Source organism: Lynx canadensis, chromosome A3 (assembly GCF_007474595.2).
Source record: "Lynx canadensis isolate LIC74 chromosome A3, mLynCan4.pri.v2, whole genome shotgun sequence".
In the NCBI taxonomy this organism is placed as follows: Eukaryota; Metazoa; Chordata; class Mammalia; order Carnivora; family Felidae; genus Lynx; species Lynx canadensis.
Window position 1 is genome coordinate 41375283 of NC_044305.1, and position 24364 is coordinate 41399646.

The window sequence follows — 24364 nt, forward strand, 5'->3', positions numbered from 1 at the left end:
TGGAAACCATGGGCAATCATGACCACCATTCCCTTGCATTCCACCTCAAACCTCTTCATCCTGCTCTTGAAATTCCCTGGACTAAGAACTAAACCATAGCCCTGGTGAAATGCAACATGGTCCTGCATCTGCCTAGTAGAATGTGGCTGAAGTAAAAAACGCCACCGAGTGGACTGACTGGTCTCATCTAAAAGTCACAGTCCACACTTTTCAGTCAGCCTGGAGGCCTCCCACCAGTCATACCTCATTTTCCAGTTCCATCCACTCTTCTCCTAGGTAAGTTTTCTAAAAATCTACCCCATCTTTCTCCTCAAGCCTCCATCACTTCTCTCCTGGTCCTCAGTGGATAACCTTAATTCCAACTGCATTGAGAAAATGAAAGAAATCCAAAGAACATTTCCACAGGCACCCTCAAGCGAGTCTCCTCATTGCCACCATCTACCCTGTACCTCATGTTTTCCCCTGTTATCAGGCATGAGATACGGATCAGTGCTCCTGTTAAGGTCAAACCCTCTTCTTAAACACTGGATTACATCCTCTTTTGCCTGCTGAAGGATACTGCAATACACAATTTTCTCTTCTCTATCCTGTACCAACACATTCCCATCCTGTACTAGATTACTCCCATTGGCATCTATACGAGCTCTTACGTCTGTCATCTTAAACTCCCACCTTGGCCTCCCTTTCCTTTCTAATTACCACTCCATTTCTATTCTTCCCATCATAACAAATCTCCTTGAGAGTTTATTCTTGGTATCTTGATTTCTTTCTTACCATTATTCCTTGAATCCACTCCAATCTACACAGCATTCCACTCAAGCTACTCTTACCAAGGTCATCAACAACTTCCATATTTCCAATCCACTGGTTAATTCTTGGTCTTGATTATACTCCATGTATCAGCAGGATTTGATGTATCTGACAGGTCCTCCTTGCAACACCTTTTTCATTTGGCTTCCAGATGGCTACACTCCCTTACCTTAGTTTTCTTTGCTGAGATTTCTTATCTCTCTGACCTCTAAACATCAATATGTCCCAGGGCTTTGTCCTTGAACATGTTTTATTTTCTACCTGCACTCACTCCTTTAATGATCTCATCCCCATCTCATAGCTTACATGTATATGCTGATGATTCCCTGGGTGCTCATATCTGTCCCCCGAAACCAGACTCGTATATCCTACTGCCTATTTGGATGTCTAATTGCATCTCAGACTTAACATGGCTGAACTTACCAAACTCACTCACCTTCCCGCGTCCCCATCTCAGTAGATGACAATGCCACTCTTGTACCTGTTCAATCCCAAACCTCTGGCATCATCCTTGATGTTCCTCTTTCTCTCACAGCTCATATCCATTCAGTCAGCAAATCCTTTCCACCTAACTCCTAAATGTAATGAGACTCTGCCCAGTGCTCAACATGACCACCGCTCACATCTCAGTCTAAGCCACCACCCTCTCTTCTGTGGGTTATTTTTAAGAGCCTCCTAGTGGATCTCCTTGCTTCTGCTCTCCCCTAACCCCAACTTTCCCTTCTCACACAGCGGCCAAAGCGATCTTGTCAAAAATGAAGTCAGATGGGGCCATTTCTTTGCCTGAAGTGGACATCCTTCCAAGCTGCCCCATATCACTCAGGGTGCAAATTCAAGTTCTTCAACTGACCTACAAGGATCGCTAGGATTTGTCTCCTTCCCAGCATCATTTCCAACCACACACTCCCTTGCTCATTCTGGTTTCTTCGCCTATCTGGAACATTTCAAATGTGCGACACAGAAGGTATGTCCTCGGGGACTTTTCATGAGATTTTTCCTCTTTCTGGAATACTCTTGCCACATGACTAGCTCCTTCACTTCCTTTAGGTCTTTGCTCAAAAGTCACCTTCTCATTTATACCTTCTCAGGATATACTATCTAAAACCGCACCTCCTTTCCCATCTCCACACTACTTGCTCCTCTTCTCCAACTTATTGTTATACTAGGCACTACTCACTACCCACCACGGTATCTTGTTTTCTGTCTACCTTCTCCACTGGAATGTAAGCTCCAGGAGAGGTGGCATTTTTCGCTGGTTTTCACCGCACCTTAGAAGAGTACTTGGCATGTCACAGGCATCCTAAATGAAGAGCAGGAAGAGGGAGCTCCAAGGTGGACTTGTCTTACATATGTTCAGGCTCTTGGTGACAATGAGACAGCAATACTTCTTTCATCTCTCTGGGTGGAAGAGATGCCCTCAAGGAAAAATGAGGATAAAGATACAGTAAAGTGGGCACTTCGCTTGTGGGGCTTTGGCCTATGGTTTTTCTACCTTGTTTTCTCAGCTCATTAATGTGGGACCACCTTTTGAAATCTCTAATGAAATCTACCTCACCGTCTAGGGGTTCATTCCCCTTTCCCACAGTGGACCCAGAAGAGTGCTTCTATAAGGGATACCAATGTCTCTAATAAGACATACACACACCAAATCCTGGGGAGGAGGTGACATGGCTAAGTAATTTCCTGGGCAGCAGAATCGAGAGCATTGGGCACCAGATAACAAGTCAACAAGGAGAGGACGGAGTCCTTGAGAGAATCCCCAGAAAGGTATCCAATGTACTTCCTTCCACTTTCTTGATATCAGCCCCCAGAGCTCACAGTGGGATGTGGGATGCTAACATGGTGGTGTGCAGAGCTGGGAGGGGACAGAGAAAGATGGCCCAATGTGCAGAGGCCTGTCCACAGCTTTATACATGTACTCCTTTGAACTGGGCCTGATAAGGTCTGTACAGGTGTCAGAGGCATCCCCGTTTTCACTGTGCTATGCTGGTGACTCCAAGAGTCCCACTATTAATAAAAAGGAAGGGGACTCTGTGGAACCATTAACACCGTATATACAATTTCTCCAAAGTGTTGAACAATGAAGATCATTATTGGCACATTCTGGGTAATGATTTATTTTATTGCCTATCTTACTTGATATTTTAATAAACTCAAGTCAACAAACCCACATACAGATCTGAATGACCTCAATCCTCGAGGTTTCAGTCTATAGTCTAAATCACTGGTTCTCAAAGTGTGATGTCTGACCAGCAGCACCGGCCTCACTGGGCAACTTGTTAGAAATGCAAGCTCGGACATTGTACCCACACTTATTTAATTAGGAACTCTGAGGTGGGGCCTGGCAACCCATGTTTTGTTTTGTTTTGTTTTAATTTATTTTTGAGAGACAGAGAGAGACTGAGCATGAATGGGGGAGGAGCAGAGAGAGAGGGAGACACAGAATCGGAAGCAGGCTCCAGGCTCCGAACTGTCAGCACAGAGCCCGATGCGGGGCTCAAACCGACAAATTGTGAGATTATGACCTGAGCTGAAGTCGGACACTTACCCGGCTGAGCCACCCAGGCGCCCCAAAACCCGTGTCTTAACAAACCTTTCAGGGGATTCAGGGTAAGCACCCATGCCATAAACTACTTGTAGTATTGCTGGTCCAGGATCAAAATATGGCGGCTGACTGGCCTCCCACCCTCTCTCAACGCCAAGGGCCCTTAGTATGGCATTCAGGGACTTTTCCAAGCTGACCGAATGCTACCTTTCTACCCTCAGCTCCCGGTGGATCAGAAATCTCACATTTCACACAGAATCTCACACTCAACACAGAACTATGATGTATTCATTGGTCTTTTGCAGGGTCTTTTTAATGGCCTCTCATAGTTCCATTCTATGACTAGAGAGCTTCTGTTCAGCCTCCAGGGCCGCGCCCAAACAAACCACAGTCCCTCCCTTGGCAGCTTCCTTCCTCCTCTTCTGTCCCTGGAAAAATCATTCCCTCCTCCGTGATTTCTTAGTGTGTACTCAATGCTTAACCAGAGCACATATCACAGGGTATCAGTTATATAATTAAAGTTGTACTAATTAACTTATAGAACTGGTATTGGTTATATGAATGCCTCTCTACCCTCCAGAATTTTAAGCCTTCTAAGGGAATGAGCCTTTGGCAATAATTGGGGTAGAAGTAGGAGAACTCTCACTGCAGAGATAAACATTTATTGAGCTACTACTATGTGCCGGACTGGTAGTTTGCTGAAAGATGTTCTTAAGATTATTTTGCTTTTCCAATCAGGTAAGAGTGCCAGGTTTGGCCCAGGGCAACCAAAATGGTGAACAAAGCCTGCCGCAATTGTGGCTCCACACAGTCTGTGCTGGTGGTTTCTTGGAGGTTCATCTGAATCAGATTATTTGAATTAGTCACACAATACTATGCTTTCTTTTTTTAACTGCACGGAGAATATGGTGCCTTTTCAATGTATCTGTAACCTAAGCTTACAGTGACATGTAGAGGGATTTCTAAATTAGCCAGGTTAAGTACAGGGATTGAAACAGCTCAAGCTTCCTACTTCATATATGAACCATCTAAATCTCCCCTTGTCTATCAACATGGAAAGAGATTGAAGACAAGGATGATGAAAAATTAAGGCCAGCCATGATCACCGCAGAAGTGGGTGGCAAGGCGACCGCATGTGTCATCTCTCCAAGGAAAATGTCAAACCCCTTCAAGATGAGGTTTGGACAAACTACACAAAAAGGAGAGATATATATTAAAGTCCCATTTTGCCCCAAATTAAAATTGGGCATGAGATAAGGTGTTGATGCAGAGAAGGGACAGATCACTACAACAGATAAATCAGACCAAAATATTCGATTATTTTCTTCAGTGTTGAGAAAGCAGGGCATCATTACTGTGTATCTTTGAGGAGCAAATTCATTACTTCTCTCTCACTGAATGGTTCTGCTGATACAAATCCATCTTTTCTGGGCCATAAAATGATCAAGTGCAACTTAAACACCATAAACATGTCCACAAGATGAACTGCATTTACTTATAAACAATTCTCGATTGCGTGCTTTCCACAAATTTATGTTATATACATATTTTGCTGGTTTGAGAATTGCCGATTTTAAGATCTGTCATCAGTATATATTCCCTTGCATGTATCTATCTGTGTAAGGACGAGAATCTATAATTTTTCACCCAAAGAAAACTCTTCTAGCTGGCCTCCATGTAAATAGTTACTTGTGGAATTCTCTCAAACAACATTTTGAGGAGGTACCTGAAGTATGTAAAAATAAAATTCCTTCTACTTCGTAATAGTTTGGAAGAAATCGTCAAAACGCCAACCTAATATTTCCTAAAAGTTTTTATGCTAAAACATTATACTAAAGTTTTGTCAGATTTTTGCAAAATATAGTCTTCAGCAACACAACTGTGAACACGTTCAAGGGAACATGAACCTTCTTACAAACACTGGAATCTGTATGGTCGGAAGTGTTAATACATCAGACTTAATGAAAAGCTCAGACAACTGTCAAAATGGAACTAAACTGGAAGTGGAAAAAGAGGCCAACACCTCACTAACCACAGCCTGCCCATCATCCTGTAACTCCTTGCTCTGGTCCACCTCTAAGATGGCCAAATCCTTCAAAGGGTTTCGAATGGGCACGCTCGCCCTACGTTTGTGGAGTCCACTGTCTTCACTGGGATGCTCGTAACCTCTTCTGGTCTCTTAGCTCACCTCTTCCCTCTTGATCACTCCTCCTAGGCCCAGGCTGGATTCCAGGTCAGTCTTCCTGCCACTGGAGGACCAGCGAGGTGACCTCATTTCCCCAGCTCCCTGGACTTTTCTGGTGGGGCCACATTAGAATAACCCCCCCAAATCAGGCAGTCTAGGGTGCCCGCTTTCTCTCCTGTGTGCTGCCTCCCACAGAAAGCAGAAAGTATGAAATTTATGCTCTTTTGACTCAGCAGGGTCACTCCTACTTGGAAATCCTTCCAGATTACATTCTCTGCAAGGAGTAGTTCAAAATTTTCTAGATTTCCAGTCCTCATGGACAGTGATAATGTTTTCTGAGGTGATTAGGGTCACCCAAAACCACCTTCCTGAGCACATTTCAAACCCTCTCAAAATAAGACTGTTGCTACATTCATTCCCTGCCTCCCCATCCCCCACCAAACCTCTTCATCTTCACTTCATTGTTCCCACTCTCTACCTGAGATTCCCGCCCCCCCCCCCCCCTTCCAGCCTGGCCTCAGGTGTACTGCTTCCTCTTAGCACAGATCCTTGATCTCTGACTGCCCTCAGGCCTCTACCCTGCCTTTCTCACTGCCTCAAAAGCCCTCCCTCTCTTTTCCAACTCACTGAAATCCCCCCATCTGCCTTAGGTAAACAAAAATGCTATCTTCCTGACTGCTTCTTCCTGACCCCCATTTTGCTTTGCATTGTTCTAGTTTTCTGCATGTTTCTCTCTCCCCCACTTCGTTGACCCTAGAGCACATGAACTGCTTACTCATCTTTTCTGTCCTTCAATATGTTGATAGTTCCATCATGGTCTTTAAAAAACAAAACAAAACAAAAATGAACCACTACGTTACATGTTACATATGTTATGTACCGAATGAGTATTTATTAAATAATAAACAATGGAGACAGTGGAGCCCATGGTCTCTTTTTAATAAATAATTTAAAAAATTTTTTTAATTTTTATTTATTTTTGAGAGAGAGACAGAGAACAAGTGAGGAGGGGGCAGAGAGAGAGAGAGAGAGAGAGAGAGAGAGAGAGAGAGAGAGAATCTAAAGCAGGCTCCAGGCTCTAAGCTGTCAGCACAGAGCCCGATGCAGGGCTCAAACTCACGAACTGTGAGATCACGACCTGAGCCACCCAGGTGCACCTTAATACTTTTCTACTGCATTTTCCAATTCCCTTTCTTTCCTGCAATGTGGGCCGTGGAATGAACTGCATTTTAGTCTGTTTCTGACTTACCTGTAGCTATTTCAAGTTCTTAGAAAGTATGCATTAGAGGAGATAAAGGGAGAGGGTAACGAATTGCAAAACAAAGAAAGACAAAAGGTCATTTATCAAATTCCTTTTGGAGAGAGGATTCTGCCCATTGAGAAGAAATACCGTGACAAAAGATTTGGGGTAAGGAGAGTGAGTGGGACAGGGAGAGTAGATGAAGACTCCCCCAAAACACATCAAGAAACAAAAGGTGGTCTCTAAGTTGCCTTTAAAGGGGTGGGTCCTAGTTAAACTTCAGAGCATTTGTTTCTGAACTTCAAGGTCCTTCAGGTATGTAAACTTAAAAAAAAAAAGGCCTAAGAAGTAGGCTTGAGCGGAATCTTCACTTAGCAAGGGGGCAGCAGCTGGAGCTCCCAAAGGGTATCTGGGAAGCAGGAGTGGGAAGGCTGGTGAACATAATTTTGGAGAACATTATGTTTGGGAGAACATAATTAGCTAACAGGGTATTTTCAGTAATTTGCTCTGAGATGTGCAATGCACCTCCTTCTTTGGTTTCCCTGGGGAAATTTCAGGCAAGTTTATACGCCTTTCTTTCTGAGAAACCCAGAGGAGTGCTGAGCTCTGTAGCCAAGTGGACACAAAGGAAAAGACACTGTGTCAGCAACCACCCAGGAGGCAAGAGACTAGCTGCCATTTGAATCATGCCCATGAACTCTGTGTAACGAGATCCTGAAGTGACCAGGCATCCCCCTGCATCACAGTGGTCCCATGAACCAAGAGGCTACCAACAATGGAAATTCGGTCTCCAGGGCACCTGAGTCAAGAAGTCAGGCCCCAGCAGGAGCACGGTCTTCAAGCCAGTGCACTGGGCAAGGAGAGAGGAGTCTATAATCCACTCCCAGATCTGCCCTGGCTGTTGGTGACATGGATGGGAGATGTATGGAGCTGGAGCATAAAGATTTCGGAAAGTAGGAGGCCCATGCCAAGGTAAGATCATTCGGCCTTCTATCCAGGAAACTCCCCAAACATCCTTCCGTGAAGATGCAGCACCAAGTACATGAAGTACCCCAGAGCCCTTGGCTTCCAAACCTGCTCCGAATGCAGTGTGTCGGGAAGAAAAGAGCCTAAGCCGACTGCTGACTTACATCACATCTACGTAACTATGAAGTGGTGCAAGATCCAATAGAGCTTTCTCGCTGACCAAAGAATCAGCCTTCTGCAATAACTAGAAATTACAACTACTCGATGCTTCAGTTTCAGCACCCTCAAACTTGAGATAATTTCGTTTATTTTAGTGTACACTAAAATACAAGATCATTACTAATAAGTACTTCTCCCTTCCCCTAACACCTCTTCAAAACCAGTGAGGAATAGGGGAAATTATTCTACTTTAAAATTGTGGGAAATTGCCTAACCAATTTTCCTTCCAATTACCGAGGTATTCAGAGGCAAAGACCAGAATGCAAATGCGCTACCAGTCATCACTGGAGAATGGAATAGTGAAAAGCTCTGGATGAAGACAGACTCAGATCCTAACTTTAGTCTAGTCACTAATTAGCTGTGTGACCTGGGCTCCATTACACAACTCCTCCAGGCCTCAGTTTCTTCATCTGTGAAATGGGCTCAGGATACTAAACTACAGATGAATGAAAAACATGTGAAACAATTAGCAGGGTGTTTTAGCACCCAATAAATGATAACTCCTAGCACTGTGATCACAGGTCTTTTCTTAGGCACCACTCAAAGGCAAGGGGTATCTTTGGATAGCAACTGCAAAAATGGGAGTGCAAACCATTTTATGATTTATTTTTTTAAAGTTTATTTATTGTGAGAGAGAGAAAGAGGGAGGGAGGGTCAGAGAGAGGGGAAGGGAGAGAGAATACCAAGCAAGGTACATACTGTCAACACAGAGCCCAACACAAGGCTCAAATCCACGAACTGTGAGATCATGACTTGAACTGAAACCCAGAGTCGGATGCTTAACCAACTGAGCCACTCAGCGACCCTCATTTTGTAATTAAAAAAAAAAAAAAATTTTTTTTTTTTACTGTTTACATATTTTTGAGAGAGAGAGATAGAGAGATAGAGGCAGACAGACAGAGGGTGAGTGGGGGAGGGTCAAAGAGAGAGGGAGACACAGAATCTGAAGCAGGCTCCAGCCTCTGAACTGTCAGCACAGAGACTGACGCGGGGCTCAAACCCATGGAGCACAGGATCATGACCTGAGCTGAAGTCCGACACTTAACGGACTGAGCCGCCCAGGCACCCCTGTGATTTAGTTTAAAACCAATTTTATTCCAGGAAGAGATGTTAAACCTCCCTCCCCAAATTCTAAAGTTTTGGAAGAAGAATTATTAATATATTCTTATAGGGAAAAAACAAACTTGAAATGAAAATTCAAGGCATGGCCAAACCAAGTTGACTGCTTTCCTTCTGCGCTTATGACTCAATCTCATTTCTTCTTTGCCATTTTTCATATGTGCAGCATTTATTTTGTGAAGGCAAACACAACTGCCCCAAGTGAAAGTGATATAAAAAGATGAGTTGCTCTGTGTGAAAATAAGGGAAGGGAAAAAGGTTTTGTCTTAATTTTTGTAGCGAAAGACAAAGTTCTCAAAAAGATGGGAAGGTGCTTAAACAAATAGAATAAAATATGATTCTTCCAGTCCCAATGTTATTTCTTTGACTTGTTATTTATGTTTGAAAATAACACACAAAGGGATCTAGATGGACCGCAGCTTATGCAACACTCCATTTGTCTCGACTATGCTAATACACATACAGGGAGAGAATCTATCAAGTTACTAATAAGCAGAGATTCAGATGCCAACACACAAATCCTTCTGAACATTTATATTCTATCAAGTTGGGAGTATTTCTGAAAGATGTATGTGTGCACAGTTTATCTAACAGACTGGAATGGCGCTTATTTCTGTTCTGCCAAATAAAGAGAAATTTCTCTGACTGTAAATGTGATTGCTCCAACTCGCAAAGTGCACATTTTCTGGGCATTTCCTCTCTTCATGCTCCCTGGCAGGTCTCTCCACCATCAAATTCTCCAGGTCTGTCAGAGCCTTCTTAATAGCCCCAATTTACAGAGGGCCTGTAACTTGGCCAGAACTCGAGCTAAAAAAATGCACACAAAAATAGGTTTTGAAAGTAGGCAAGGATGTGGAAATGGCCCCCCATCCGGGGCAACACTAAAATATGGCATCGACTCCTAAAAAGAGCAGAAAGTAGTGAAATTTAGAAGGCACATCGGGGCACCCGGGTTGCTCAGTCCGGCTGAGCATCCCAACTCTCAGTTTCAGCTCAGGCCCTGATTCCAGGGTTGTGGGATAGAGTCCTGCATGGGCTCCACAATGAACATCAACCCTGCTTGGGATTCATATTCTCTCTCTTTTCCCTTCTCCCTCTCTCCCTCCTGCCGCCCCTCTCCCCAACTTGTGCTCTCTCTCAACCTTAAATAAATAAATAAATAAATAAATAAATAAATAAATAAGGCACATTAAAATGAGTAAGCAAAGGAACCAGTATGGATCTCCTCACTGGCCATGTGGCCTTGGGAAAATCACTCATAATGGCCTAGTTCATTAAATGCAAGTAATACCCCCATCCTGGTATAGCTTCCACATTTGCGGAAATGCCTGGCAAAGTGCCCGGGCTGAGGAAGATGCCTGATAGATGATGGTGTCCTCCCCTGAAGAGAGGCTGCAAACGCAACTGCCTGAAGGGTTTAGCCAGGAACAAACCTCTGAGAGGCTCCGTGAGTACAGGGGTGTAAGACAGCAGGCAGCACAGGGGGAGTCTAAGTGCTACCTGAGCACTTACAGCTCTGCCACAGAGGACGGATGAAGCTCCTCAGAGGGGCTGAGCACTGCCAGTAAGTAAGCCAGCAGCTCAGGTGAGACAGGTAAATAAACCTCAGGATATGTGCCAGAACAGAGGGCAGGACACAGGCAGCTTTCCAGACACAAAAGAATGCATAAGATGTGCTAAATAAAGTCCTATAACCTATAAGGCATGCTGGAGACAGATGGGATAAATAAATACGATAGAACAGATAAAAGCATTACCTAGAGATACAAAGTAGTAGGTCATGATCAGGCAGCTCAGGGCCAACAGCTAATTCAGCCCTGAATGGACCACTGTTGACAAGAAGGACCCGGTCCCGTGGGCGGCCCGTGCTGGGCCCACATGCACGCTATCCAAGAAGTGCAGGTGAAAACCAGGGGTGCTCAGCAGGGCACCGGCCAGGCACGTGGCCTTGGGGCAAATGCGCACTGGCGAGCAGAGCGGGAAGGCTCTGGAGCAGAGAGAGACAGGGCAGGTGAACACGGTATGACCCTGGGGTCAGGTAGTGTGCTCCGCCCACCTGCTCCCCTCTCCCTGTGTGTGTAAATGGACTTCATAAACTGTGTGATCAGAGACTCCATCTGGTCTGTAAGCCCTTCTGGGCAGTCAGGGCTTGGCGTGTACAGTTCCCTCCGGTGATCTCCTCTGTGCCCAGGGGCAATGACGTCTGTGGCGCGGTGGAGGGAGGGCACGAGCCTCAAACCAAGAGGAGCCGCCGGCTCACCCCAATCAGGCTTGCTCTTTGGGAAAACCGGCCCAGGGTTCCCACATGTTCTGATATTTTACAGAAACGTGAGAAATTTGGATTTCCATGTCAGATCTCCCAAGTTTGAAATGCTGAGAACTCACCGAAATATTTGAAAACCTGTTCAGGCAAAATAACGCACATCATACACTGACAGTTTGCTTCCTCTCCCTTCATACCTTTGCACAGCTCTGTCTAGCCCGGGCCCTGAGGTCCCTGTCACGTAGCTCCTTCAGTTGTAAAAGCCAGAGGCCAGCTGCCTGAATTTTGCCTTTGGCTGCGTTTCAACTCCAGGGCAGCACTGACTGAGACTGGAAGAGGGGCTCACATACCTAAGCTCACGTGACAGGAAAGAAAACGACACCACAGACTGGGCACTCAGGAATCCCTCCCAGGTGGTCTACAAGCTTGTGCTGGAAGGGTACCCACCCCAAGGGTACACCTTCCCGCTATCATTCCCCCCTGTGTCTCCTCTCCTTCTCAGGCCGCCGATCAGGAGTTACAGAAAACCAGGTGCATCTGGAGGCAAGAGGAGGTGACTGTTCCTGTGGTACCTTTAGCACAAATCACGTGACTGAAATTAGGAACGGTTTTGTTTCAGATGTTGTGTGTTCAAGGTAAAGTATGTAGTCCTGTGTTCCTTTGGTCCACAAGTGGACCAAAGTGATTCTGCCCCAAAGGGCTGACCTCCTGCCACCACACAAAAAGGGCAGAGCGTTGTCCTTCTCTGAACAGCATGGGGTGGGTATGACTAGGGTGCCAGGTGGCCAGAGGGCTCCTTAGAAGAGACGACTCTACAACAGGTGCTTCCTGAGCAAGGGGCTGGCGTGCTCAGGTGACCAGCATAATGTCCAGCAGGTGGACAGTGGGTAGAGGGCTACCTCTCTGTGCAGAACGGAACCTCTCTGTGGGTGCCGGAGACTGCCGGAGCCAGGATGTGCGTGAGCTGGCGCGCTGGAGGGTAGGGTGGAGAGGCAGCGGGGAGGCAGAACGCACTGGCTTTCTTGCACTTAGACACAGTCCAGAAGCATGATTTGCCTGTACTTGCACTGGACCATGAGAGAAGCAGCCACATCATTAGGAAAACAGTGGGTGGGATGGCTATTCAATGACTGAATCCACCAGCACAGTCGGAGCACAGGGAGCCCGTGGGGGGCTGTTTACAAAGGGCACAAGGACACAAAATCCCGAAGCTCTACAAGGGCTCTGACCAGTAAGAACACCCGGTGATGGACTTGTGTGTGTCACATTGTTAAGTGATCTCTCCTGGGTGGGTGACCATTATCAGTCAGAGACTTTGGGAGGGCTGGGGACTCAGCAAGGAGGGCCCAAAGGAAGACCATCTATAAACATGACAGTGACTGAAAGAAAACAATGTGACTGCCGCTGTGACCTCTGCAGTGAAGGGAGGAAACCAGGTGACAGGACAGAGAGTGGGGGGAAGGGGGACAACACGGCAGAACTCGCGGCTCTAGGAAGACAGAAAACAATCTCCTGTAAAGATTACCTACAGGTTTTACAGGAATAAAGACTCTTAGGAAACAAAATATTAAAAAAAAATACACCAGTGTTGGCTTATTTCTTTATATTACCATGTTAATATGTAAATTAAAGGGCAGAGAATTTAAAACGATGCTGGAAACACCAGGTTATTTCTATAACATAAGAGTATGCCAGCCTCTGTGAGACTTAACCACAGATTTCCCAGGCCGGTGTTTTGCATCCTACTGAAATCTAATTTAAAAATTAAATTCTATCCACCCTGGTCCTGGCTGACTGAAAATGGCAAGTATAACGCAGTGTAATTGATTTCCTGTATCAATCACTGAAAAGCATTTGAAGCAGGAGTTTTAAGATGACTGCTGGAGTCCAGTTAGTGGTATAACCTGTGACAGCTGCGGTTTAGAGCAAGCACGTATTGTACCAGTACATTCTGCTGACCAGCGGGTGACATTCAACACCAGTCAGCACAGAATGTGCTCTTCTCCAAGAGTAGCTAGACTAGCACGCCCACAGCTCTCTGCCCGCCTGTGACATCAGTCTGCAGGCCGTACATCTCTTGCAGTACACGTGGACACAGTCCCAGAAGGATGTGCTATTGCGACCTGCTGGAAGGCATAACCACAATGGTGATGGGAACCAAGGCCCTCGCCCCGGGTCTCCCAGGCATGTGTCCTTCAAGGATGAGCAAAATAAGTGGGTGGCGAGGGGTGTGAAGGGAGTGCATCATGGAGATCACAGCTTTCTGTATTGTCAAGTAAGGACATTAAGACAAATACCATTCCACAAATCATGATATATCTATACAATGGGAGGCTATTTAGTCATAAAAAAACAAAAAAACAAACTACTGTTCTACTCAGCTATATGGATGAATCTCTAAAACATCACGCTATGTGGAAGGAGCCAGACATGGAAAAGTAACCGCTGCCAGCCACATCTCCACGGCATGCTGGAACAGACACTACTCATCTATAGTCGCAGACAGCTGTGCAGGGGCACTCACCATAAAGGGGCACAAGAAACTTTCTGGAATGACTGAAAAGTCCTAAGTCTTGATTGATGTGCTGGTTGCATGGGTATACGCACGTCAAAACTTGTCAAACTACACTTAAATACGTGCGTTTCATTGTATGTAAATTATGCCTCAACAAAATTAACTGAAAAAAATCAAATGGGACCAGAAAACAAAAACCTGTATATGTATCTATTCTCATAGTTACTTCATAAAAGAAAGTTATTTTTAATCCCTGTATACAGAAGATTTGAAAAAGTCCTTTTGAATTAAATTTTAGTTTAATGAAAAAGTCTACTTTTCTCATTTTAAATCCCAGCAATGGGAACTTCCTTGAACTCATCAGGGACCAGAAGGTGAGCATTTGAGAACCACTGTTGTCCTCCTTCCTCCCCCAAATTCCACTCCTCATACCTGACCTCAGAGAGTACCTTAACCTGGCTCATGACTACTTCATTCAGCAAGGAGCAGCCCAATCAGAGCCACTCGACTGGGGATTAAAATGAAAGTGGCCAGGAAGAAGGAATAACTTAAGTAATAAATGCTACCTCAGGAAAGGCAGGCAGAAAAGGGCAGGAGGCAGAGGGAACAGGAAGGGTGAGGGAGAAGCTGAAAGACAGAGCTCGGGGCAGCTATAACACCAGACGCTGTCTTCCCCGCCCCACTCCTTGGGGCAAACTCAGCCTGTGGAGACTTGAACCCAGTGGGCGCCGTGTGTTCATGGGCCAGCTTGGCCCCTTAAATGAACCGGCCGTGACCACGGAGCAAGTTATACAGTCAACTGGGGTCTGACATCATTCACAAGACCCTTCCCTGCTGGTGACAGAGCCTTGCTGCATATATTCAGGATCCCAGGAGACTTTGAAGACCATAACAGGGGAAGAACAGAAAACAGAAATCGCTTTTGTTTAAAAAAGGAGTGAAGATTTCTCTGGAGTATATAGTATTATAGTATAAAATATCTATATACATTAACATCAGATTTTCCTTCAAAAAAGGTCTCTAAAACTAAATAGAATAGACTTAAAAAAATAATACTTTTTACCTTTGCTGCCTGAAAGCCACCGGTTCATCAAGAAAAGACTTTAGTAGTAGCCAAACTGTTATCACAAGTGTGACTGTCCTAGAAAACTGTCAATGCATCAAATAGTCAAATCATGGGTGGAAAAGGTTGCCATGCTTAATTTTAGAATTCAGGAATGTTGAGGGGGAATTAACAATCAAAATGGAAACAAAACAAAACCCCCAAACTCTCAAAGATACAACTATACATCCAAAGTCATTAAGAGGATTCCAAGGGTAAAATCTCAGTCATTCCTTGTGCCTTTTAAAAATTTACTTATTTTAGGGCGCCTGGGTGGCGCAGTCGGTTAAGCGTCCGACTTCAGCCAGGTCATGATCTCGCGGTCCGGGAGTTCGAGCCCCGCGTCAGGCTCTGGGCTGATGGCTCAGAGCCTGGAGCCTGTTTCTGATTCTGTGTCTCCCTCTCTCTCTGACCCTCCCCCATTCATGCTCTGTCTCTCTCTGTCCCCAAAATAAATAAACGTTGAAAAAAAATTAAAAAAAAAATTTACTTATTTTATGGGGCACATGGGTGGCTCAGTCAGTTAAGCATCCAACTCTTGATTTCTGCTCAGGATCTCATGGTGTGTGCGATTGAGCCTTGTGTCAGGCTGTGCACTGACAGCACATAGCCTGCTTGGGATTTTTTCTCTCTCTCTCCCTCTCTCTCTCTCTCTCTCTGCCCCTCCTCCTTCTCTCTCCCTATCTCCCTCAAAATAAATAAACTTTAAAATTTTTTTTAAATAAAAATTTACCTATTTTTTAAAAACAAACACTTATCCAGCACTTAGCATGTGGCAGGCACTGTTCTAAATACTTTACATGACCTAAGTTCATGCACTGTTCATACTAATCCAACCAGGCAGGTCTCTTTATCCCCATTTTACAGATGAGGCACAGTGAGACTATGGCTTGTAAGGTTAACTGGTGGAGCCTGGACAGGACATTGGCGCACCCAGCACTATCCCAACAGCTATGCCTTTGCTGGGGTGTGGCAGTTTTTGTTTTGTTCAGGGGAGGGGCAGTATATTCAGGTGATGTTCTAGTGCTGGGGCCCTGATGTTTCTGTGACTAGTAACCCCAGAAGAATGTCAGACCCTCAGCACACCTACCTGCCAATGCATGCCAGCCCTTCCTACACAGAGAACTAGGGATTCTCCGGCAAGTGTTAACAAGCCATTCCTGATGCCGATTACAGCACCTGGGATAAGTACAAGAAGGAAGCAGAGCAATTGATATGCTTTCAGAACTTGGCTTTGATAAGTTCAAAGAAAGCTAAACTCTTTGGATTTGGATTTTATGTATTCTGAATTGAAAGCCAGGATTCTGAAAGGTCCCATACGATTTTCTGTATGTGGGTTCTCTAACTTGCCTTCACAGAATGATCTTCACAATTTTGGCCAGATCTGATAAGGCCTGGACTATTATTTGCCTGCCAGTTTTATTTAAATCAACTCAGTTTTTTTTCCTAGTTCTTTTCTTTTTTTTAATTCTTGAAGTATAATTGACATATATCGTATTAGTTTCAGGTGTATAATACAATGATTCGATATTTGTATATATTGTGAAACAACCACCTCAATAAGTCTTGTGAGTATCTGTCACAACACATGGTTACAACATTTTTTTCCTTATGATGAGAACTTTTAAAGATTTACCCTTCCAGCAACTTTCAAATATGGAATACAGCATTATTAACTATAATCACGAAGCTATACTTGACATCCTCGGGAGTTATTTATTTTATTACTGGAAGTTTGTCCCTTTTGACCACCTGCACCCATTTCACCCACCCCAGCAACCACCAATCTGTCTGTATCTATGAGCTTGGTTTTTATTTTTAGGTTCCACATATAAGTGAGATCATACTAAATCAACTAAGTATCTTCTTTATCCATGATCTTATCTTTTAGGCATGAAATCAATTTAATGGTTACATTTTATTAACACATTTCTCTATTAAAATAAAATATATCTATGCACCAATGAAAATCATTGCATGTTCTCCAGTGCTGTGAGCTCTCTGTTTAGGAGAATTCAAATTCTGAGCTGGTGAAAGCCAGTCTTCACCCTCTAATTAAAAATATGGACTGGGGTGCCTGGGTGGCTCAGTCGGTTAACCCTCTGACTTCGGCTCAGGTCATGATCTCACTGTTTGTGAGGTCAAGCCCCGTGTCGGGCTCTGTGCTGACAGCTCAGAGTCTGGAGCCTGCTTTGGATTTTGTGTCTCCCTCTCTCTCTGCCCCTGCCCCGCTTATGCATGCTCTCTCTCTCTCAAAAATAAACATTAAAAAAAATTTTTTTAAATATAGAAATAATACACATACCTTCAGAGAGTATTTTGATAAATGTATATAACATTACATGTATGTACAAAGGGAACTCTAAATACACACACACACATACAATTTCAAACGATTGAGAACAGAAATTGAGCAGGCATTAGGCATACAGTCAGGGGCGGTGAGAAGTACTGGCTCCTGGACGTGGCATAACATTTTAATAAGAAACCACACAATCTGGTCAGTGACGTTCAAAATACCCCCCCCCCCCCCCCAGACATCATGTACTCTCAGCAGGGACCTCAAATGTATAAATTAGTGCCTAGGTTTAAAAAATAAAAAGGAAAACAATATATAGAGATAAGAATCTGAGAACTTGATTAATTACAAAACTCATGGGCACTCTTTCTCCTGGAAGACTGAAAATGAATATGCATGCCTAAAAGGGAGAGATCCCTAAGGACCCAGGGGCTCCACTCCCCACCAAGGGGCATGTTGGGGGTGGGGGTGGGGACTGCTGGCTTCAGGCTCCCTCCGTCCTCTCCCCCCACAGCAGCTCCATGCTGATCTGCTTTCCACAGTGTCCTTCCTCATAAATATTTTCTCAACAAACGTCTTTGCTAAGAAGAAATTTGGAAACCGTCGGTGTAATCCAATTTCCGCATTTCACCAGTGAGAAAACTGAGGCTCAGAGAAGGTAAAAGACTTAGCATCACCCAACAAACAGCAACAGAATCAGAGCCTAAAGACCTCAGCGTCCAGATTCCCAGCCTGATGTTCACCTCCAAGAACACCCTCACACAGCCATATACTGGTGACCCTAGTGGACGTTATTACATCAATACCCTTGCCTAGCCTTGAAAACGAAGAAGTGTTATTATTAATCATTAATTCTTTGAAGAGAGGAGAGCATCCAGCAATATTTAATGAATTGTTATGAGTCAATGGAACTAAATTAGGAATAAGATGAAGTCATTATTTTGGAAAGTATGATGTAAGGAAGCAGGCACATTTCTTCCTGAAAAGTTGTATAAATCAAATCATGACTAAAATGGATTAGGAAAGCTTCCTAAATTAATAATAATAGAAACAACACTAAAAGCAGCAGTAGTAATTATAGCAACTGTTATAACTTTATGTGCACTGATATCCTTGTAATAAACATTATTATTCCCACTTTTATAGATAAGAAAACTGAGCTTAAGCCCAGGGATAGGTCACCAGGGATAGGGTGACCGACTGCACTGGTTTGTCTGGCATGAACTGGTTTCCCAGGGTGTAGAACTTTCAGTGCTGAAAGCAAAACAGTCCTGGATAACCTGGAAGGGTTGGTCACCCTGCCTGTAGGGCTGGTGACAAGAACTTCCTCCCGTGTCTGCCTGAATCCCCAGCCACCACCACCTTCTATGGCATAACTTCCCCCCATGTTTCACAGTCTAGACTTTCACATATCAGTTTAAAGGAGGGCATGACCAATATGCTATAAAACAACATGTTCACATGTAGCTTCATCTCCTTTCATATGTATATATGTATATAGACAGAGAAAGCCCTGGGAGCTTCAAGCCTCCATTCCTCCAGAAGAGTAAAGAAGGGGCACTTACCTTGACCTCAAACTCGAAGTGCTCGTCTTTCCCTTGCCCGCAGAGCACATAGCGTGGAATACTAATTTTAATTGGGTCCTTCAGGTCGTCTGGATTTGCTCCCAAAGAGCGAGAAACCATCCTCTATCAAAGGCACATCAGATGGGGAGAACAAAGAGAAACCCAGATCACTCTTCAGCAAAAACCATGTTTGGGCAGGCGGGAGAAAATGTGTTTCAAGCAAAGAAGAGAGCATCAAACTAGTAGAGTTTATTTAGAAAAATGATGGCTTCCTTTGAAAGAGAAATGCTAGGTTTCTCTCATCACAAACGACCATTTCTTGAGGTATACTATTCCAAGAAATTAGGGCAAAAGCACTTCAAAATGTTGTTTGGCTTTGAAGTTCCTTCCAATTTATAAGAACAAGTGAAAAAACAGACAGATTACATATCCCGACTTTTTAAAAAATCAGTGTAAACCAGATTCCTTTCTGAAAAGACTTGATCATCTGACAAACTTCTTCTCTTTTCACAGACTATCAGATTGCTGTACATATAGCTCCAAAAGCTAAAGACTTTATTCAAATTTACTTCATTTTTAACTTCTAGGCATTTTTATAAGCCAGTATGGTGGGGAAAGCTCTTTAAACCACAATTAAAATAAATACCAAGTATTTTCTTTAGGCTTCATTTGATTAATAATCAGCCTGGCTCTGACAAACATTTATGGTCTGGATGGTGGGAAGCCAGAGGGGTTTGAGAAAGAAGCATTATGAAAAAAATAAATCTTCAAAATGAGTTCTCTTGAGTATAAATGGATAGAAATCTCTGAACAATCCTTATCATTTGTACTAACCTGGGGCTTTAGAAAACGTAAGAAAATATGTTTTTAAAGCAGTAGCAGTAATAAAAGATTAATTACCGTAATTATAGTTAGCATTCATTGAATACTTACTATATACTAAGGACTGTGCTAAACAGTTCATTTAATGCATTTCTGCATCATTTCATTTAATCCTCACGATCTCCCTATGAGGTATTAATTGTTACTGAACCCTACTTATCAGGTGAGGGCCCAAAGTTTGTGAATTAAGATAATGTGACAAAGGCAGGTGGCAGAGCTAGGATTTGAACTCAGGCTAACCCAGTGCCCCATGATGCCTGCTGGCCCATCTCCATCACCATTTATACTGCCATCATGAAATTTTTGAATAACTTCACCTGAGATAAAGTCAGCAAATGAACATTTCAACCAACATACACAGAATTTAAGAAGATGGGAATGCCATGATTATGCAGTAAAATTCACTTATTTGACTAAAAAGAAACACTGAGTAATATGTGGTCCTGGATCCTTAGCCAGGTGTAATGTGGAGGGTCCAGCCTAGCTGTGTGGGAATGAAAGCTCAGATTTCTGGATGACAGACAGGTGTATAATTTGTCTTAGATTACTGCTTTCATCTAGCGGACCCCGTAAACATTTTGGCATGGTATGAAGTTACCAAAGCCTTTTAGAGCATCTAATTTTTTCCCCGTGTGGCTGGTTACCCAAAACAAGAACTGTTAATTTTTTTTTTTTTTAATTTTTTTTTTTCAACGTTTATTTATTTTTGGGACAGAGGGAGGCAGAGCATGAACGGGGGAGGGGCAGAGAGAGAGGGAGACACAGAATCGGAAACAGGCTCCAGGCTCTGAGCCATCAGCCCAGAGCCCGACGCGGGGCTCGAACTCACGGACCGCGAGATCGTGACCTGGCTGAAGTCGGACGCTTAACCGACTGCGCCACCCAGGCGCCCCAAGAACTGTTAATTTTACGGCAATGGTACACCTACTTAGTTGTCTCTGATGTCAAAAGCTACCGTGGAAATTCTTAAAAAAAAAAAAAAAAAAAAAAGAAAGAAAGAAAAAGAAAGAAAAGAGTTTCTCAATGTGCACATTGTCAAAGACCTTTCAGTTCACTGACAGTATGTTTCCAAATTACTGGAAAGGCAGACATTTCCTGAAGCATGGAATATGTTTATCTCTTTGAAGGGTGAAAAGGAAGAGAAATAATTTAGTGGTTTTATTTATTTTCAAAAAGCACATTTACTGTTAAGAAATGTCTTTGACCTATGGCTATGTTTTAGCCATAAAGTTCGTACTCTACTGCCTAAGCCCTGAAATCTTCCATGCCATGCTCTTTAAAAAATATTTATTTATTTATTTTGAGAGAGAGAGAGAGAGAGAGAGAGAGAGAGAGGGAGAGCTCAAGCAAGGGAGGGGCAGAAAGAGAGAAAGAGGGAGAATCCAAAGCAGGCTCTGCTGTCAGTGCAGAGTCCAATGTGGGGCTCGAATCCGTGGACTGTGAGATCATGACCTGAGCTGAAACCAAGAGTCAGACACTTAACTGACTGATTCACCCAGATGCCCCTTCTATGCCATGCTTCATAACTACATATATATATATATATATATTACATACACACATATATATATGTTACATACACATATATGTTACATACACATATATATGTTACATACACATATATATGTTACATATATATATATATATATATATATATGTTTTTTTAATGTTAATTTACTTTTGAGAGAGAGTGTGTGAGCAGGTGAGGGGCAGAGAGAGACACACACACAGAATCCGAAGCAGGCTCCAGGCTCTGAGCTGTCAGCACAGAGCCTGATATGGGGCTCAAACTCACAAAGTTGGCAGTTGGCAGCTGTGGGGGTTCTGGCAACTGATAATACTAGTTGGGAAACGAAGACCCACATGCTCTACCTTAGGAGGAACCTGGTCCTCCCTACCAGTTAGACCCAAAGGACAATACCACAGTTCATTTGATGAGGAGCTCTCTCTATGCTAAGAGGCTAGAATTAGGAAAAGGAAGAAGGAAGAAAAGTACTTAAATGCACTAGGAACAGTATTATGTGTATTGGGGGGTTTAAAAAGGTGTGGATAACAACATCAAGTGTAATACACTTGGTATTGAAACTCTACCATTAGGGGTATCCCTGAAGCAATCACTTGGGATTGCACGTGGGGTTCACCTCAAAGATTCAGAGAGGGGAAAGAGAAGACCCAGAATCAAATCCTAGCATTAGGTCTTGGTCTCAGTGTAACAGTCACCCACCCACCCTTTCTGCACCTCAGTCTCATGTCTATGGAAGTGGGCATGGTATTTAGCAAATCCCATCTATAGAGCAAAAACCCAACTGTGAACATGACAGTGTCCCACCCTGCAGGACTTCTGGTCAGAAGCAGACTGACAAGTAAATTCTAGGACGATTTTAAAACTGTGACAGGGGTTTATAGCAGCATTATTTACAATTTACAATATGGAAGCAGCCCAAGTGTCCAACAATAGATGAATGGGTAAAGAAGATGTGGTACACACACACACACACACACACACACACACACACACACACAAAATGGAATACTATTCAGCCACAAAAAAAGAATGAAATCTTGCCACTTGCAATGACATAGATGGAGGTAGAATGTATTATGCCAAGCAAAGTAAGTCAAAGAAAGACAAATACCATATGATTTTACTCATATGGAATTTAAGAAACAAAATAAACAAGCAAAGGGAAAAAGTAAGAGAGAGACAAAGCAAGAAACAGATTCTCAACGACAGAGGACAAACTGATGGTTACCAGAGGGGAGACGGGTGGAGGGTAGGTTAAATAGATGATGGGGATTAAGGTGTGCACTTGTCATGATGAGCACCGGGTGTTATATGGAACTTGTTGAATTCCTATATTCTATACCTGAAGCGAATGTAATGCTGGATGTTAACTAGAATTAAAATAAAAACGTAAAAAAACAAAACAAAACACTTTGATGGGGGCACTGAGTGAGAAAAACAAGAATATACACATGGCTACCTAAAGTGTCATGACTTTTGGGGCGCCTGGGTGGCTCAGTCGGTTAAGTGTCCGACTTCGACTCAGGTCGTGATCTCATGGTTCGTGAGTTCGAGCCCCGTGTCAGGCTCTGTGCTGACAGCTCGGAGCCTGGAGCCTGCTTCAGATTCTGTGTCTCCTTCTCTCTCTGCCCCTCCCCTGCTCGCTCGCTCTCTCTGCCTCTCGATAATAAATAAACGTTAAAAAATTTAAAAAAAATAATAAAAAATAAAATAAATAAATAAATAAAATGTCATGACTTTTACTGAGGAAGAGCTGCAGCCCAAACCACCCATGTATATTATTAACCGAACAATGGAGGCTTCAACTTTCTAAATGCCTTTTCTTAGAGGCCCCCTTAGGATATACATCAAACATTGGTATCTTTTACTGAGCACCCACAAGGTACCATTCACGAGGTCCTGAGAATACAAAATAACTTCTACAAAGTCTCTGTAATTTCTAAGACCTTTAGTTTTTTCTCAACTGCATCAAATTTTGAAACAAAGATTTGGTTTCTCCACTCCAGATGGATTACATTCTAAAGTTAGCCAACTTAGCTTTCTCCTTTTATAAGTCAACATTCAAAGTGGGATAAGACTGAAATTGATGGTCTGGTTACTACATAGCCATTTTAGGACTGGAAAGTTCTCTGTTTCTAACAATTTTATAGTTGTGAAATAATCCCTAATGAAAGTTGCTTGGAGCTTGGGATTATACACCCCTTAAAGACAAAAACTCTTGCCTTTGATAATTTAACTGGGTACATGAAAGAAGTAGAGACCATTTATCTGGGAGGAACTGGATCCTGTAATGTTTATGTAGCTCATCTAAATTTAGGACGGCCCCTTATATACCACCAGCACCTGCACGTATACCACAGAACACAGTTCTGAGCCACTGCCCCAACCGCAGGATCAGACAGCTTCTCTCTTCATTATTTAGCATGCTAGGGGCTAGAAATATTACCAGAGTCCTCGCTATCGCCCAGAGTCACAGTTTACTTCAATCTCAGATTTCAGAGTAACTCCATATTAACAAGCATAGAGAAATGTACAACTACGGAAATGGGTAACTGAGAAATAACTGCTAAGGATCTGAAGATGTTTGAGCCTTTATCTACAGACAGATGAACAGAGAGACAAATCTAAAGAGTATGTGTTTCTATCAAATCACTGCTGCCATGTGATTTTTAGAAACTATTTTTTGAAGTCAATTTCATGAGAAATGTAGAATTCTCAGAATGCAGTGTGAAAGGTTCCTGACATTCCCCTAAACTATGTTTATGTTAGAGAGGAAGGAAAACTAACACACATGTCTCAGAAATTTATTTTTTATTTGAAAGTAGCTATGTTTTGAATATCTTGAGTTTTATACTAGACAAGTAAATGTGTGCTGTATCATGTTATATTCTATTATTTAAGGGAGCTTTTAAATTTCTATGGAGCTATTTATTTTGGAATCAGTCATGGTTTTTCTACATGTGGCAAAGAAGATGCTTAGACATGGAAGGGAAATTGGTCATACATCACAGGAGGAGGTAAAGAAACATGAAAGGCTGGATACACATCTTACAGCAGATCTGCATAAATACGCAGGACATTTCAAGGAACTTTAAATGCCTTGTGGAGTGGGTTCTGTTTAGAAATGAA

At 43.2% G+C, this 24364-nt stretch overlaps 1 protein-coding gene across 5 annotated transcripts in view; it reads right to left on the bottom strand.

Annotated features, from left to right (window-relative positions):
* The window catches only part of KIF16B (kinesin family member 16B), a 290777-nt gene that overhangs the window by 57671 nt on the left and 208742 nt on the right, over positions 1–24364 (bottom strand). For 3 of the 5 annotated variants that reach the window (XM_030310126.2, XM_030310125.1, XM_030310124.1), the window contains one exon: positions 18829–18951. The exons of 1 other annotated variant lie outside the window; for it this stretch is intronic. In XM_030310126.2, the coding sequence (XP_030165986.1) occupies positions 18829–18951 (123 nt within the window). Of the gene's footprint in view, positions 1–18828; positions 18952–24364 lie in introns of those variants that run through there. One more of the 5 variants, XM_030310123.2, reaches the window with a different exon arrangement.